Source organism: Ahaetulla prasina, chromosome 1, assembly GCF_028640845.1.
Source record: "Ahaetulla prasina isolate Xishuangbanna chromosome 1, ASM2864084v1, whole genome shotgun sequence".
NCBI classification, from domain to species: Eukaryota; Metazoa; Chordata; class Lepidosauria; order Squamata; family Colubridae; genus Ahaetulla; species Ahaetulla prasina.
In genome coordinates, this window is record NC_080539.1 from 227,930,705 (window position 1) to 227,949,801 (window position 19,097).

The 19,097-nt window shown below is 38.9% G+C and overlaps 1 protein-coding gene across 1 annotated transcript in view; it reads right to left on the bottom strand.

Moving 5' to 3' along the window:
• Positions 1-19,097, bottom strand: part of GALNT13 (polypeptide N-acetylgalactosaminyltransferase 13) — a 248,906-nt gene that overhangs the window by 204,569 nt on the left and 25,240 nt on the right. Inside the window, 1 exon segment of the mRNA XM_058192641.1 lies at positions 18,648-18,895. Coding sequence (XP_058048624.1) covers positions 18,648-18,789 — 142 coding nt within the window. The 5' untranslated portion in view covers positions 18,790-18,895.

Below are 19,097 nucleotides of genomic sequence, written 5' to 3' on the forward strand. Positions count from 1 at the left end.
GAGACTTCATAGTTTTGCATGCTTCCCTAGAACAATTATATTTAGCCCTAGCAGAATCCAGGGTTCTAATGTACTGCATTCACATGAGCTCAAGCAGAGCACCTTTTATTGCTGCAGACATTATCAGGAAAGGCAGAGAAGGAATATACACACATCAAATTTGGCAGGAAATAACAAGAAACCTAATCAGTCTTCTGTGCAAACAGCAGAGCTATCTGACCATGTGAGAATATGGAAGACTTAATTAGACTAACATGCTTTCCTAGGGAGACAGAGCTGCTGCTGAGCAGGAGAGGATAAATGAATAGGTAAGCAACAGGATACAAATGGAAACACTTGACGTTTGTGATGCTACTGAAGGAGTAGAAAAATGCTATTCGTTATCCACAAGAAGGAATGGACACCCATGTACTGCTAACCATAAATGTGTTTCTGGACAATGTTTTGCTTCTGTGCATTGCTCTTGACCCTGTTCTTGAGGCTGTAAAATATAGAAACTGAACTGCAGGAAAATCGACAGTAAGGATATATATCACAATGTTTTGTGCCCCCCCCCCCCCCAGCAACTAGTGGAGCTGGTAGCAGATTCAGACAGTGAGGAGGTTAGGGAGGAACATGGGCCAGTCCTGGAGTCTGCAGAAGGCTCTGATGAGGGCTCTGCATCGGAGGCTGAGAGGGGGCCTGGGCCGTATGCCAGCTATCAGCTGCCTTCAGAGTCAGAAATCAGTGAGGCAGAGGAACAGCTGGAGCCTGTTCCCAATGTGCGCACGCGCACAGTTGCCAGACGAAGGGAACCGCTAAAGAACAAGGATAGACTTGGGAGTAAGGCTACAGGTAGACGATGAATGGCCCCTCCCATAGGAATTAAAAGAGGATCAAAAGGGGAGTGGGCTTTTGCAGGAAACAGTTGTTTGGTTGATCGTTTCAGGAGTGTGAAGATCTGTCCATGAATCTCAGAGACTGTGCCAAGTCTTTGCCTGCACAGCACTGCGTTTGGAAAATATTTACATGGCAACTTTCCAAGCTAGATAAGGTCTGTAGTCATAAATTCACTTTTGAAAGACTGTTTGCCAGGCCTTTGCTAAAGGTGAATGAGAGGAATTCACTGTTTGTTTAATAAAAGGGTTTTTGTCAGGACCAGGATCCTGCTTCGTGCATTTTGGGGAAGCCTAGGTCAGAACACCATGTTAACAGTCACTAACAGTAGGATGTACATATATATGCCCTCCCCAACTTTATGCTCTCCAAATGTGGTGCACTTCAGCTTTAGCCTTAGACTTCTCTTTCACCTTGAGCACTCTAAATCCTTCCTGGGCATCTGGAGGAAACCAAGTAGAAAGATATGTTACAGTGGTAGAAAATCCCTTCCAAAGAAAGCCAAGCAAAGATTATTTCAAGACAGTAATTGAATTTATCTCAAAATATAGGCTTATATATATTGATACGCTTCTAGAATATGCTCCAACACTAGAATGTAGAGTGCAATTTTTGATTTGCAATATCAGCATAAATTAAAGTATAGTCTTCAGTCAGGAGTTAATAACAAACAACTAATTATTAAACAGAGCTATGCACACTTTGAAAACGATTCAGAAGAATCTCAGTCATCACGCTGGTAACATAAAATGCTCTACTATTCATTAAAATCACCTGGTGTTTTTTTTTTTCCTTCAGGTTTCTACACAAGGCTCAGACAAGACATTTGCTTTTTAAAAAAATCACATAAACTCTAATGAGTGGATTTCCTATGTGCACAATCTTATTATTCAGTACTGTGCTTACTGTTCTGTGCCCAACATTTGATAAAGAAAAACTTGTAACTGGTACAGAATGTCATGCAAAATCTCCATCTCTGATTATCTGCATTAGGTTCCTTAAGGCTGCTTTGCCCTTGTATAAATGATGTAAAGCAGCATATTCCATTTATGTGTACAGACAGTCCTCAATTTACGACCGCAATTGAGCCCAAAATTTATGTTGCTAAGTGAGAAATTTGTTAAGTGAGTTTTGCCCCATTGTACGACTTTTCTTGCCAGGGTTGTTGAGTGAATCACTGCAGTTTTTCAGTTAGTCACACGGTTGTTAAGTGAATCTGGCTTTCCCATTGATTTTGCTTCTCTGAAGGTCACAAGAGGGAATCACATGGCCCTGGGACACTGCAACCATCATATGAGTCCATTGCCAAACATCCAAATTCTGATCTCGTGACCATGGGGATACTGCAATAATTGTAACTGTGAAAAATGGTCGTAAGTCACTTTTTTCAGTTGTAACTTTGGACGGTCACTAAATGAATTGTTGTAAGTCAAGGACTACCTGTACAGAGGAAGGGAAAGCAACAACAAACTGTTAACAGTTTTCCACAGAATAGCAACACTCAATGAGTAGTCCTTGATCGTTTGATTTTGTGCAATAATTCACGTATTTTTAATAAATCATCCTGGAGAAAATCTATCTTTGAAGTTACTAGGGGTCAGCACCAACTTGATGGCATCTAATCATGATCTTCATCAAATTACTTCTTTAAGGCTTTACATATTGTGGCAATATAAACAATGATCTTCCCAAACTTGAGAAAAAATACTAAATAGTCTTCCTTCCTACTTTTGTATTCAAATTTAGTTATAAGAGAATGTGCCACATAAACGTTTTTCCATTGATCATTAAAAAATCAATGATCATTGATTTTTTAAACCGGCAGTCTAACATGAAACATATCTATCCAATTTATACAGTATGTTAAATGGTCAATTGCCAGGTTATGAGCATTTCAGATCCAAATGAGCGGGGGGGGGGGGATGTTTTGAAATAGAAATGAGCATGGACGTAGCATCACTCAGCAATTCCTTCCACCCTACAGCCCCAGGAAAAGATGCAGCTGCTGAGAAGGGCTCTCTTACTGCAAGCTGTGAAGCATCTAGTAAATTATACATTTTTTTGCAGTTAAAGAGTTTTAAAGTATTATAATTTGATTGTTGAAAAGATGGTTGACACCTCATAACTGTTCAAACCTAGTAACAAACTTTACTCATCACCATATGCTAGGCCATCCTAACTTCCATTATTCCACTGATATACAAGTGAAAGGTTGCAATTATCGTTAAATTGCAGCAAAGAGACATAAGAGTAGGAATTTTAATAGTGTATTACCTGGAAGAAAATTAACCCTGAATTTAAAACAATCTCTCCCTCCCCACAAAGAAAATCAGATCGAACGTTTCAGTTTTGGTCCATAATTTATCTAAAATGAATCTTATCAACCCCAACAAGAATCTATATATCCGAATACATCAGTGGTGGGTTTCAAAAATTTTTACTACTGGTTCTGTGGGTGTGGCTTGGTGGGTGTGGAATGGCTTGGTGGGTGTGGATTGGTGAGCGTGGCAGGTAAAGGATACTGTAAAATCTCCATTCTCTCATCACTCCAGGGGAAGGTTACTGCAAAATCCCCATTTCCTCCCGATCAGCTGGGACTTGGGAGGCAGAGAATAGATGGGGGCGGGGCCAGTCAGAATTTTTACTACTGATTCTCCAAACTACTCAAAATTTCCGCTACCGATTCTCCAGAACTGGTCGGAACCTGCTGAAACCCACCTCTGGAATACATGGCATGAAAGTGTGTAACACAGCTATGGAGAAATTAAATATTTACAGAAATGACATGTCTAGCAACAATTGCCATTAATTGACTTTAAATAAGGAATCCAAGTTACACAACGAACCTATCTAACCTCTATCAATCTATCCAAAACTTGTTCTCTCACTAACAATTGGGTTGTATATATACATACATACAAAACAGTTTACACACACACTCATGGCTACTCCACGGGGATAAATGCAAACATGCATATTATGCATATTATATAAAAAGTCCACTGTACTCAGCCACTTCCACGTTAAGTACAGGAGGGCTTCTGCAATGCTGAAAACAGATGGCCCATATTTTTTTATAACTAGTGAAGAGATCAGGGTCTTGAACTCTTCTTTTCTTCCCTTCCCTTCCTTTGCACAAAGGAAACAAGCTGGTAGGAGATGCACGCAGAGAGTCTCCCTGAATTCAGTAGTCCTCACTCCTAAGAAATGTATTTCAGCAAGGACCACATCCTCTCAAATACTCACAGCAGCAGTTGCAAGGACTTACCCACATCATCCAAATCTATATATGCATGCCTGGAAAATGTATCTGTCAGAACTATCATTGAAGTGACTCACATATACATCACCACCCCATCCACCGATAATAACTGGGAGGAAAAAATGTCTTTCTCCCACAAAATACGGTGCAGTGCCTCAGAATTATCATTCCTTGAGCAAACTCTTTATTTATGATCACCAACATTTATTTTGTTTCCTAAGCATTTTCCCGCCAGTGCAGTCTACTTTTTCTCAGATCCATTGGTTGTGACAGGGACTGTTCAACTCGCTTGAGGCCTGACATTGTGGACTAAAGAGAGAGGCACTGTCTCAAAGTCACCCAGCTGGCTTTCATACCTAAGGCAGGACTAAGGCATACCAATTAATTTCCTGGTTTCTAGCCTGGTACCTTAACCATCTGGCTTATCTAATTATCACCGTGATATTTTAAAATTCTGTTTCTGTTTTATTTTCTTGGATTTATTTGGATTTCCAACACTTCTTTCTTTATCCCAATCAAACAACTCAATAACATTTGCCCAATACTACATCCATCAATTTTAGCTTCTCAGCCAACCTTCATTTGGAATTTTTAGGTGTATTGGCAGAATATTTAAAACACCTATTAGACCACATTCAAGATCAGATTCTGTGTAGACCAGGGTTGTCAAACTCCCGGCCCATGGGCCGGATGTGTCATGTGCTGGTCATACCCACACCCTGTTTAGTAAAGGGGGAAAAAGTCCCCGATATGTCACGTGACACCATCATGACAATGTTTTGACACCCCTGGTGTAGACCTATGAATGGCTACAGTAAAACAGTACACTGGAATCATCAGAACAAGCAAGCAAACACACGTCATTTCAACTGCATCAAATTCCTAGTCACCTATTAAGGGTTTGTTGTTTTTTTAATTTTAAAGTAATGTATCTATTAATATTTTTTGTAGTAAGCTGTCCAAAACCAAAGGGTTCAAAACAGCCATATAAATAACGAATAAAATATCTCTGTTTTTTCCCCATACAAGATTTAACACCCTGAAGGGAAAAGAGAAAAAACAGGCTTGTTTTCATTGAATTTATCCTGGAGTTGCTTGCTTTCAAGTTGCCATTTCTGTGAAGTTCCACATATGTGTATTTGATATTTAATCTTTTAATTTTCAATTTTCATGTGGATAATGGACCAAGCAAATAGAATCTTAACTATACAGAAATCAAGTATGATTTTGCAGGCATATTCCTAAGTCCCACTTCTGTATTACTTTCTACTCTACACATGCATCCACACAGGATCTGTGGTTTTGCTTTTAATCTCACAGAGCTTTGGGTTTTTTTCATGAAAACGTGTCATTCTGTAAAACTGGTAATTCAAAATATTTCACATAAATCCCAGTAAAAACCTCCTAAGTGCAAGCTCTTTGCAGTCTGCTTTAGTTACAAGGAGACCAAGTTCCACGTGAATGTTAAAAATTCCCATCATTAATCACACTATCATCTATCTAGCAATCTGCAGCACCTTAACTTCCCAAAGGAATTCAGATCAACCTAATAAATTCCAATTAAATCTGAAAACTTCTCCCATGGGTTTTTTCTTTTCTGTTTTCTTTATTTCAGAATTAGAAACAGGGAAACTACAAAACATGGGAGATTTCTGCAATTACGTCACAAAGGAAATAGCACTCTTATCACTCAGGACAATAATTCAAAATCATCATCAAATTAAATCCCAAAACATCCTGATTGTGAAACAACGGGAAAAAGGTCAGTAGTGGGTTCCTCTTATCTTCGCGATAGGTTCAGAACCAGGAGCATGCGCATGCAGCGCAGAACCGTCTGCGCATGAGCAGAGCGTCCATGATGATGTCTGGGTGGGTTGGCGGAGTTTCCCACCGCTGCCACTATCTGTTTGCCCAAACCGGGGTGAACTGGTAGAAACCCATCACTGAAAAAGGCCTTCTTATACCAGAAAAGAGGGCAGTTTCAGTTGGAATGCCTGAATGGTCTCCCTATACATTCTCCAGAGCCCCTCCTTGAGGTGGTCTAGAAACATGGAATATAAACAAACACACTGCCTTTGCACCTTAACCCAAAGTACCTACTGTTTTTTTTTTAAATTACCTGAATGATTAGAGACCAGGGCACACACTTGAAAGATGACCTTTTCCCATTCACATTTAGGGAGTTTCTGAATACCCCAGAAATATGCTTAATTGAGATGAAGAAAAACTTTGGCAGCTGAACTTAACTAGCTTTTAGGGGAAAATTCATTTTTTTCAAAAGAGTAGGCTGCTTCATCTCTTCTCTAATTATAGCCTTCTGCAAGTTGGTGAGGCTTTAGCTTTTCAGGATAGCATTTGGGCTACGAATTTCTGTTTCACTGAATTGAGTTTCAGCAGTCTTTGGTTTTTGAATAATTTATTTCTATTCTGTTTTTCACTGCTGTTATATTGTTATATAGTACAGGTCATTTAAAATTGTTAATTTATGGTTTTTATCCTTGCTGGATGCTTTTGAGTTCTCCTGAGCAAAAGTGTGGCACCAATTCACGTCTGATTTTATGCCAGAAGAAAAGAGAATATACACCCCCTTTGACAAACTTACTCTTTGCTTCCTGGAAAGTTTAGGGGCAAGTTTAATTACAATCATCCAATTGTGACAGTGCTACCCATAAGCAACAAATTACTATACTGCAAATTACAACTTGGTAGCTATTTCCCTCTTAAAGCAATAACTGTCAGTCCTATTATCTCAAATGAGCTAAATCTGAACATGTTTAAATTATTCCCGCATTTACTTATAGATGTGAAACAAGCCTTCTAGCAAACTCTTTGACACATATAACATGGCAAGGTGGTTATGCAACTACTAGTACTGTAGTACTACTTCTAATTTTTTTTATTTGGTATTGGTAAAGGTAAAAGTTCTCCTCGCACATATGTGCTGGTCGTTCCTGCCTCTAGGAGGCGGTGCTAATCTCTGTTTCAAAGCTGAAGAGCCAGCATTGTCTGAAGACGTCTCCATAGTCATGTAACCTGCATGACTAAATGCCAAAGGCGCACGGAATACTGCTACCTTCCCACCAAAGGTGGTCCCTATTTTTCTACTTGCATTTTCTTTGCATGCTTTCGAACTGTAAGGTTGGCAGAAGCTGGGACAAGTAACAGGAGCTCACCCCGTTACGTGGCACTATGGATTCGAACCGATGAACTGCCGATCTTTTGATCGACAAACTCAGCGTCTTAGCCACTAAGCCACCGCGTCCATTATTTAATATGTATGTTCAGTTATAAGGAAAACAATAAAAAACATCACAAAATGAACTAGCGTCAACAATATGCTAATATAACAATGAATTAAAGGCTGCAATTTGCCTCATGCAGAAAACTGGGGGTGGGGAAATCAGGCTACTGATTTTATGAATTTTTATTCAAGTAGAGCCACACTAGTGGGGCTACCTACGTCTAGATCAGAGGTGTGGAACTACGACCCTTTTATGACTTGTGGACTTCAACTCTCAGAATTCCTGAGCCAGCAGATCTGGTGGTTGCAGTCCACGAGTCATAAAGGGGTCATAGTTCCACATCCCTGCTCTAGATCAGGGGTCTCCAATCTTGGCAACTTTAAGACTTGTGGACTTCAACTCCCAGCAAAGCTGGCTGAGGAATTCTGGGAGTTGAAGTCCACAAGTCTTAAAGTTGCCAAGGTGGGAGACCCCTGCTCTAGATCAGGGGTATCAAACTGACGGCCCGTGGGCCAGATCTGTCACGTGCAGGCCACACCCACTCCAGCTCTGTGAATGGGGAAAACATCGTGAAATGTCATGTGACAGCAACATGGCGTGGCAAGTTTGACATCCGTGCTCTAGATTAGATGATCACCAGGTGGTTTTTAAGGGTTTTTTTAAAATCTCTTTGCTGTCATCTTATTGGTTATCTCAGTTTTTGCAGCCTAGATCTTACAGGCCAGATAAAAGGTTAAGTAACTACACTGAATTTAGTGTAGTTACAACCTAAAAAATGTTTTCTAGACAATTTGGTAATATAAAATAATATTTTAAGTGATATGCACCCAGCACCAAATTTTAAAATAGAGTGGTAAAGATTCTTCAGATTAGCCAAGGTGAACTCAGACAAAGAAACCCAAAGCTACACACACGGATTCTGAAATGCATGAATTTTTTTGTCTCTCAGAAGTTATAAGTTATAAATGATGCCATAAATTTTGCACAAGATAAACAGAATTATCCAAATACCAAAATAGAAAAACTGCCAGTCTGCATCATCATCTTTCCGTAAGACGTCCTTAAATATTTCCTATTTCTGAGAAACTGCATACCTTAAAAGAATGCATTTGTCCTCCAAGCAAAAAAAGAATAATGATCACTAACATAAAAAGCATACTTTGTAGCACCACACTGCACCAATTCAAGCTCCACACAGCTGAAGCAAAGCCACATATAAATGCTTAGAAATGTGATATATGAATTTAAGTTCTTAAAATAATCTAAGTGATGGCTGTCCCTTTGGTTAGGAAGGTCTCTGCATCCTTGATCCTACCTCTAGAGTATAGACTGGATGAAGCTGACATAAAGTGTGTGCTAACTTTTTTGAGCTGCACGCCTCTGTTTATTTAAACATAACTTAAATAAAACAATTACCAACTGACAAAATAAATCCAGGATATAACCAAATTCAAGGCTCTATAACCACCTAATTCCAGGAACACCCTCAACTTGAGTCAGATCCTTTTTCTTCTAATATGCATTGCTCAAATTTGCTGACGATCCTCCTTGACTCTACCTTGGACTTACCCTGTTTCCCCCAAAATAAGACATCCCCTGATAATAAGCCCAATTGGGCTTTTGAACGCATAGAGGGTCCACCATGCCAAAACCAGGGGGGAGCGTGAGGGGGTGTCATGTGTGCATGCGCGGGGGCGTGGTGCATAGAATTATGGGTGTGGGCACACGCACTACCTCCCCACCCTGCGCTCCCACCCCGCTTTTGGCATGTGATGGCAAAAAGGTTCACCATTACTGGCCTATAGAAATTGCTTGGTTTTTTTCCCCCTCTCCTCACAAAGCAGAGAGATTCGAGAGGAAGAGATTTCAAGAGAATACTATGTACTTGTTCACCCCTATGAAATGGTCATGTTGCTTTCAATGTATACAAAACAATAAGGAATTGAGCATTCCAAATTGTTAGGGGGCAAACAAAAGCCAAAGGTGTGAAACAGAGTAAATGTATCTCTTTTCAGCCAAAAAGCACAGTCATAGTCCCATGATTTCTCACTTAGTGACTGCTTCGCTCAGAGATGGAATTGCTGGTCACAATTAGGGTCATTAAGCACGGATCACATGTAACTCAACTGTATTTGAGTATAACATTTTAAATTAACAACATCCCACTTTTTTACTGACAAAATCTTTAAAGAAATCCATATTCAATGTCATTTCAAAATTTATCAGTCTCTAAAGTACTTCATTCCTGAGATGGTGAGGTATATGAGTGCACAGATGTTTAATTGGGCTGTAAGGACAGGCTGGGAGTATTTCTGCTGTACTGAATATGATGCTGCTCAGTTAGATTGTTCTCTGGTGAATGCTGGCATCATTATGCCTATAATGTTGAGTGACTTCAACATTCATGGTTTGGGTGTGGACCTGGGAAAGTGCAGAAAATAAAAAAGATAACTTCGGAGAGAAGGAAGATTTATTACGAAAGCAAAATAAAGGAAAATATTTCATAGGTCCAAATGATCTTCCATGAAGCCTATTTCTTCATCTGCTCCATCTTGTAGGGGTGACAGGAAACCAAAAGTTCACGGTCACCATGTATGTGACAAATGCAGGAAGTCATATGTTAAGACCACATATTCACCTTGGAATAGTAATGTGGTGGTTTCAATATGGAGAGCGTTACGTCCAGCCTGGTGCCATGGTAGGATCACCTTTTGGTCCAGGTTCAGGTTAATTGCCATTCAGGATTTCTGCAGCGCTAGACCTGACAGGAATGTAATGTATTCCAGAGCATACTTAGGACTGTTCCCAATGATATCACAGGCAGTGCAACTGAGGGCCTTGTTAACTCTTGACAACAGGGGGCAAATTGGGCTCTTGACAAAATTGCTCCAAACCACCACTCTTTGTGGGCCAATACTAGGGTATATCCTAGTTAATTGGAAAACTCCAGGAGTTGAAGTAATGCTTAAAATATCAGTGCAGGAAATCCAAAGATGAATCTTACCAAACTGTAGTTACAGATAGTCCTCAGCTTACCACAACTGAGTCCAGAATTTATGTGCTAAGTGAGAAATTTGTTAAGTGAGTTTTGCCCCATTTTACCACTTTTCTCGCCACACTTGTTAAGTGAATCACTGCAGTTCTTAAATTAGTAATTAAGTGAATCTGGTACTAAGTAAATTAGTAATTAAGTGAATCTGGTTTCCCCACTGACTTTTGCTTGCCAGAAAGGTTGCAAAAGGAGATCACATGACACGAGACACTGCAACCGTCATAATTGTGAGTCAGCTGTCAAGCATCCGAATGTAAATCACGTGACCGTAGGCATGCTACAATGGCCGTAAGTGTAAAAAATTGTCGCAAGTCACTTTTTTCAGTGTTGTAACTTTGGTCACTAAATGAACTGTTGTAAGTCAAGAACTAGCTGTATAAGTTCACGTTTGGCCCACACACCATAACGATGTATTCCTACTTTTCATTGCATTGACAAACTGTTGACTGACTCTTATTTAGGGAAATAAATTTTCCTTTTAGTGAACGAGGAAAGGAAGGACTTTCCAATTAGCTATTGTGAGCATTTGCCAACAAAATCCTTCAAATTTTCCAACATCTTGATTCCTTCTGGACAGATTCCAATGAGGTGACTGGGATAACTAACAGCTATTATTCAGGATTCCTTTTGGGCTGTGAGCTCTGAGAAAACAGAGTTCTCTGATATAAGCTTTGCCACTTGTGACCCTGAGCCATGTCTCTCCTGGTTCCTTCATAGGGCTGATGGGGGACAAACAACCTGGATCTAGATCACCAACATCTATCTTTGGGCAAGGAGATGTTGCAGCTTTGAAAAGAGTCTGCTGCTCCATTCTTCTTAAGCAATTCTCTGTGAACCCCAGGACTGAGTTATAAATATCATTCCGCCCCCAATCTTCCTTTTCCTAGAAATCTGTTGAGCTCATGATAAGGCTTCAGCTGCAAACCACTTTATTAGAAATGGTTCATTTGGACCAGTGGTGAAATATAAAACTTGTTACTACCTGTTCTGTGGGTGTGGCTTGGTGGGAGGGTAATGTGACTGGGTGGGCATGGCCAACTTTTCTTTTTTTTTTACTTTTAAAAGCATTTTTTCAGCCAAAGAAAAAATGCTTTTAAAAGTTAAAAAAAACACCTCTCATGATCGCGCAGCTCAGCTGGGCATGGGGGGGGGCAGGGATTTTTGCTACCGGTTCTCCGAACCACCCACCGCCATTGCTACCAGATCGGGCAATCCGGTCCAAACCAGGAGCATTTCACCCCTGATTTGGACTCTTTATTAGCTAAGTTTCAGATCCAAGCAAGATTGTTATCAGGACTTGGATGGGGAGTTATATCCCTCTTGTCCTACTTAATCTTCAGTGATTTTTGTTACTGTCAACTATGATATCATTAAGGATTACCTTAATGGTTGTGATTCCACTTAGTGGTATTACAATGTAATTAATCCATTAGTGACTCTCTTTTTGGTCCCTTTCCACTGCTGTTTAATAATTATCTAAAGCTGCTGTAATGAAATGTGGGAAAGACGTTGGGAGAAGGGGCAAATGGGCAAAGGGTGAACCATCAGGCAAGAGAGAGCATAGTCCACAGTTGGATAATGGGTAGAGCAAGTGGCTCAAAGAGGACTCTTCCTAGTTTCTTAAGATGTAAAAGAGACCGTGGAAGAATTGTTCTTTCAGACTTGCAATATTCTGTTAATGTAGCTTTGCAATAAAGTACAATTAACTTATCAGGTTGTGTTGCCTTTCTGGTCTACCTGGTAAGGGAGACATCAATCTTGCAAGTTTACAATTCCTCAGAGTGTTTGCAAAATGATCTATCTCAATCAGATGCAGTGAGATATCAATTCCTTCGGTTCTGATTTAATGTGCTGTATCACAGGATGCTGGGACTGGAGAAAATAGCTCATTGGTTGGGGGTGGGGAATGGAGTCCTGAGGTAAACTTCAGTCAGGGTATGGTAACTAAAAATAGCAGGCTTGTCAAAAGACTCTCCAGATGTCTTAATATGCTTATGCAGTTTGGGTATATTTATGAGTCTGTTTCAACTACTTAACTTTGATATTTTCTAATGTCAGAAGACTTACAGTATCATTGTTTCTATCTATCAAAGGGTGGAATGTAGTCAATTTGTTCACACCTTGAACAGCCAAACAAATCAATATTTCAACACATCTAAGAGTGCTCACTCACTAGGATGAGAAGACATATTTTCATTTTCATCCTTGTAAGTGGATCATAAAATTTTATCAGTAGTGTAATAACTTCTTTTCAAGCCTATCACTTTGAGTCTTAATGCTGCACTTGTCTAACCTGATAAAATACTATGAACGTTTTATTTCCTCCCGAGAATGCCAAGGAACTATGATAAGACATAGTTAATGCCTTCATGTCTTAAGAGTTGAAATCACTTTGAAAGAGCACCAAGCAAATGCAGAATATTCCCAACCTCTCAATCAAGACATAATAACAATGTCTCGTTGCAGATGAAATGATACTGGTGAGGACATTTGTATAGTTACGTTTGTGTGTCTGTCTAGAAGTTATTTTAAAGCTAATTCAGGAAAGCATAGGAGGCTTATAAAACAGGCAGCTAAAACTGTAATGGTGGCATTTAGTAATATTTGGTAAACAATCCATGTTTGCATCCAAATCCAACCTCTGCTAATTAACAGCATAAAACATAACAGACAAGAAAAACAAACTAAGATGCTTCAGATTTCACAGCCAGGAATGAGAAAAACATTTTAATCTTTGATTGTTATTTAGCAAAGATAATGTTAAGATAAAGTTTTGAGTAATTGAGGCTATAATTCTACCCCAATTAGGAAATTTTAATCTCTTTGGCTTCAAGAGGATTGAGGTCATATATCAGATCATCTTAAAACAATTATTCTTTAAATCACATGATCAACCCAGTTTTGTTCCAATAAATTCACGACCAAGCAAATAAGGGTGTTCTGATAGGTAAAAAATTATGCCACAATTTTCTGGTCCAACATTTTAACTAGCCACACCACACAATGATTAACTAATGGTTAAACATAGGTAAAAGAGGGCAAGAGCCAGCTCTGCAAAAGCAAACTACATCACAAGGTATTATAGTTGGGACATCTTTACACAACGTACAATGGGTAGTCCATAAACATAAGGTCACAATGAACATTTATGGGTAGTTCTTGACTTAAACCATTCATTTAGTGACCATTCAAAGTTACAACAGCACTGAAAAAAGTGACTTATGACCAATTTTCATGCTTCAGACCACAGCAGCATCCCCATGGTCACATAATCAAAATTCGGATGTTTGACAACTGATGCATATTAATGATGGTTGCAATAGCAGCCTGGAGTCATGTGATCATATTTTGCAACCTTCTGACAAGCAAAATCAATAGGGAAGCCAGATTCACTTAACAACCAAGTTACTAACTTAACATCTGCAGTGGTTCATTTAAGAATGCATTTCTGTGGCAAGAAATGTCATAAAATGGGGCAAAACTCATTCTATTGCTTATCCATAGAAATTTTGGGCTCAATTGTGGTCATAAGTCAAGGACTATCTGTACTTTTATCCATGATATGCAGGCTATGAGGGGACAGGGGAAACGAATTTAAAACAGCTACTCAGAATTTATGGGAAGTGTTCTAAGCTTTAAATGACCTTACTGGAATAAGGCTGTTTCAAAAGGAACGGTGATTCTACCTGATACAGTCCTTCTCGTTGAGTGTAGGCAGCATCCAGGAATCAGTCTAATTGGCTGACAGACGAGGACAACCCATTCCTGGATGCTGCCTTCACTACAAGGGAGAAGACAATATTTGTAGTATGGCGGTAACAACTCTGGAACATTTCCAGTACATCAAAACAATCCATTTGAAACTCAAAACACTGTTTCAAATTCTAAATATTCTGTGTGCTGCCAGGAACTTACTTCTGCTAAGCTTTTTGATCTCGGTGTTCATGAAAAAAATGTCACTTGTTTAAATCAGAAACTGAATAGAGTAGCATAAGAACAAGGGTGCTGATTTTACTATTAATCTGTATACCACAAAATGATAATGAAAGACTGCCAGTGATGGTAAATCAGGGGCATACCAGCGGGTTGGAGTGGACAATAGCATGGCTGTATGTACATGGATGGTTAACAGAGTGAATATGTGGCAGGTGGGAGACTGAGGAAGTTGTTTGCTACATGATCTTTCAAATATTACTGCTCCTTTTTACTGAAAACTTAACAAAAATGATAGTATTTCACATATGTTTTCATGCACTTTAAAAGTATTAAGGGATTAATGATACACATGCTTCCCCAGATCTCAGATAAAGCTATTTGAAATGTTCAACTGAACCGTGATTAAACAGAACATTTGGGACAAGGGAGTTTATTCCTCCAGTTCATAAAATCCAAGTCTGCAGTATTTCCAAAAATGACATACATTGTCCCATTTAGGTGCTTAGGTCTATATGCAAATGTATAAAAATATAAGTGTATTATAAGTGAATTATTAGCATCACTTTTAATCAAAGAGACTTTATCTGTTATTTGGTAGGATACCCGAGTGGAAATTGAATTTGTTGCATCTGCTAAAAGTGGGCCCAATTTAGGAGTTTCTAGATCTGGAAGCACAGGTACCTGTAGATGCTTTTATTCCCATATTGAGAGTATACATTTAAACAATGGGCTTACTAATGGGTAGCTGTGTCTAGCATCGCACTGTAAGATTATGCCTGAAGATCAAGTAAATGACTGCACATTACTGAATGGTCTCTTTCATCCATTTAATATTTAAAACACAGAATATACTGTAAGACTGCGAGCAATTCAGAAGCTTCAGCAAAGCAAAGGGAATTTTCCCCAGTATAAAGTCATAACCAGGTAAACAATATTCACAGATGCATCTGCCTATCCAAATAACAATGCAAAAGTAACACCCATACGTAAAACATATTGCACATCATGCATTTTAAACAGAGCATCATTTATGCAAGTTGCAAGCTTTATCATTATGTGAAAACAAATCCATGCTGGTCAACCACAATAGAACAACCAGTAAAATAAATTTAAAGTCCAGAATGCTGAAGCCACTGAATAGTCAGAGCAAAAATTTTATAACCAGAGGTTTCACTTGCAGTCCTTTTAGATGTGAGGACCCAAGTGCATTCCTGTCCAGACTGCCAGAAGAGTACAGTCAGTGTAGACAAAACTGAGTCAAATGGAGCCCACTTGACTTGGTAGAAAGGCATTTCTCACTAGTACAAGTCCTAAGTCTCCTTGAACATACTTTGAAGAATTTGGAAATTACGAATGAAGGCAAATATACATGTCCCAGGATAATGTTGCGGGATCCAATCTGGGTCAGTCACTGGGACCAGAGGTTTGTCTTCCAAGCTTTTGGACTTGGAGTCCATCTTCAGGGAACTTTTAGAGCAGGGATGTCAAACTCAAGGCCCGTAGGCTGGATCTGGCTCACGGGGTGCTTAGATCTAACCCATGGGGCTTCCCTGGAAACAGCAGAAGACCGGTTTGCAGCGCCTTTGCCAGCAAAAACAGAGCTCAGGAGGGCCATGTGCAGCCTTCGCAAGCTCCTTTTTCTCTGGCAGAGGGTTGCAGGAAGCCATCACAGCCAGAAACGGAGCTCGGGAGCCTGTTTTCGCTGGCAGAGCACTCAGGCCACCACAGATGCCGAAACACAAGTGACATCGAACTGGCTACACTCCCCCAAGCCCCCCGAGGTCAAACACAACCCTGATGCGGCCCTCAATGAAACCGAGTTTGACACCCCTGTTCTAGAGAGCAGTTCTAAAAGTTTGGAAGACAAAACCTCTGGTCCTCGTGTCCGAGCCAGATTGGATCCTACAATTTAGAAATTGTTTGTCACTATATTATTTTAGGGATGCATCCCATGGCATGTTCAAAAATGCATTGTCAAAAACAACAAACATGATTTACAAGTAGCGAAGCTCTGTACAAAATGTTTTTTACAGGCATAGCCACATTTCTAGATACGTAATAGGTAAAAAGATCTGCCCTATGATTATAGCTCCAGCACAGAAGAGTAGACAATCACTGAAACATTTACTTGGAAACAGCAGAGGGATATTACTAAGTTACATTACAGCATGTGCTCACAGAACAGAACTCAGCTGGGATTTAATAAGAAATGCTGCATTGTGTAAGTATCAGATGTAATTATTTTTGTAATAAATTCTGAAGTTGAATAAACCACTTATCATATAACATTCATGACCCACTTCATGTCCTAGCTTGCTTAATTCAGTGTGGTGATAATGCTTCTCTTTAAAAGATTCAAACAAACAAAACAATATTTTCCGATCTTCCCCAGAAAAGACATTTTTGCTGTATCAGGTTCTTTGGCCTTTGCAATTGGGCTGATTGAATTGGTTCAAAAAATGAGAAACCGATCATTTCATTCCAAAGCAATACATCAGGCACATCTACTTTTAGCAAAATAGGCTAAAGGCTGCAGCTACTGTATATGTAGAACATAGTAGAGTCTACTGATTTATTTTCATGTTTTGTCCACAAATCAGTAAATGCGTTGACATCTCCATTATTCATTAAACTGATGGGTTGCACTTCGGTTCTCTTATAAACGAAAGGTGTTAAAAAGATCTTTTAGAAGTGATATATCCCATTCCAGTTTGAGGATCAGAATCACTCTGGCTCTTTTTTTTTATAAATTTTATTAAAAAGTTAGAAAGGACAATTGATCATGACTAATTTGTCAAACCAATCTTACTGCCTCTTCGGTTTGTGGCTTATGAAATGATTGCTTATTGTAATTGGTTACTGTGTATTAGAATGATTGTTTACTTAACAATGATTAAAATTAGTCCGTAATAGCCACAGCTTATATTTGCTACTGTATTTTACAGGAATGGTTTGGATTTAGATTCTTGATATTCTCATGTCTTTAATTTCTTTGGCTCACTATTTGATTGTTAGTTGATTACTGTTTGATTGTTGTAAGCCACCCAAAATTGTTGAGTCAGGCAGCATACAAATTTAATATATCACTGTTATTGTTAGTCACACAGTCAGCCACATATATAGACCGTATTTATCACTTTTATCCACCTATCAAGTCTTCCTAAGGACAGGCAGATGTTGTTGCTTGATGGTGTTAGAGGTATCATCAAAGAATGTCAGCTGTTCCAATTAAAGCTGCTTTTTTGCAATTGACCTGTAGTGATTTTGTCAATGCCAATAATATTCAAGTGATGCTTCAGATGTTTTGTGATCACACCCAAGTTGCCAAATTACTATTGGTGCTATGCTTGTTTTCTTTTGCCAGTCATTCTATTTCTATTTGCAAGGCTTTGTATTGTGTGATTTTTCTCCAATTCTTTTTCTTCTTTTCTCTCTCCAGGCATTGCATTGTCCAGACTTTTTTGTCTTTCTTATTTCTTGCTCTTTTTCAGAGCATAACGTTGTTTACCAAAAACAGAATGGCACTGTATGGTATGTAAATCCATACACAGATGTTTAGAGCAAAGATTATTTGTTTTGGGTACTTATAATGAACCATATTACTTTTGTTCATGAACAGTGTATATATTAAATCAATGAATATCAAAAGCCAATGAAACCTTTTTAAAAAACTTCCGTTATTTTGCTAATCAATATCTTTAAATTGCAAAGTTAACGTTCATCTTAAAGGTCGTAGGTTTCTTCTCTGAAAACAGTTCTGTAAACCATTTACACTCCCGTTGATGAACAGTAGCAAATGTTTACACTCAAATTTAACTGGAGGAATTACTGTTTAGGATTCAAGTTGAAGAGTGCTGTTTGAGCCCCTTGTGAATGTCTGACTGAAATGCCAGATGGAAGGGACCTTAGATAATAGCTCAGATCAGCAATCCCCAATTTGCTATTCTCCAGATACATTAAAAGTATAATTCTGTGAATTTCTAGTCCATACAGATTGTGAGTAAACTGGCTGAGAATTCTAATGCTGTAGCCCCAAGACACCTGACGAGGATCAGGTTGAGGAAGGCTGCAGTACATTGAACATCTTTTTGAGCTTTATCGTACATGGGGAAACATTTTACAACATTCAGGCTGGATTGTTGAAAGAACTTCTGTTACATTATTCTTGCCAACAATTCCAATTCAAGTATTTCACTTAGGCATTCAAATTACGGTACATTTAGCACCACTCATCAACAATCAAAACTAAGTCAAGGGTGATCACCAAGTTTTATCTTACCCCTTAGAGCAGGCAGCAGGGACCTTTCTTTCTTGTCATCACATTTGTTACACTCACTGAAGTACAGCAGGAGAAACACATCCACCAAGACCCACATGAGAGAAGTGGCAAGAACCACTTTGCAGTAGACAAATCTCCTCATCCTTTATTAAGTTATTAGTTACTGACTGTAGTAAAAGCAGGGTGCTAATACGATGCTATATCCAAGCCAAGAAAGCTGGCACGAATGCACAGATGAGAACATCCCACTGAAAAATAAAAGCAGAAAAGTAGAATTAGCTGACAAGTAAACAACTTCATAAACACAACCATTTTCATCTCTTACTGTTTTCTTTTTAAAACAGGTTTATTAATTTTTATCGTCATCCATTTGTACGCAAGAAATGCATAGCAAATTTTCAGAAACAAAAAGGAAATGAACCTTCCAGTGTATAATGGTATGTGAAAATG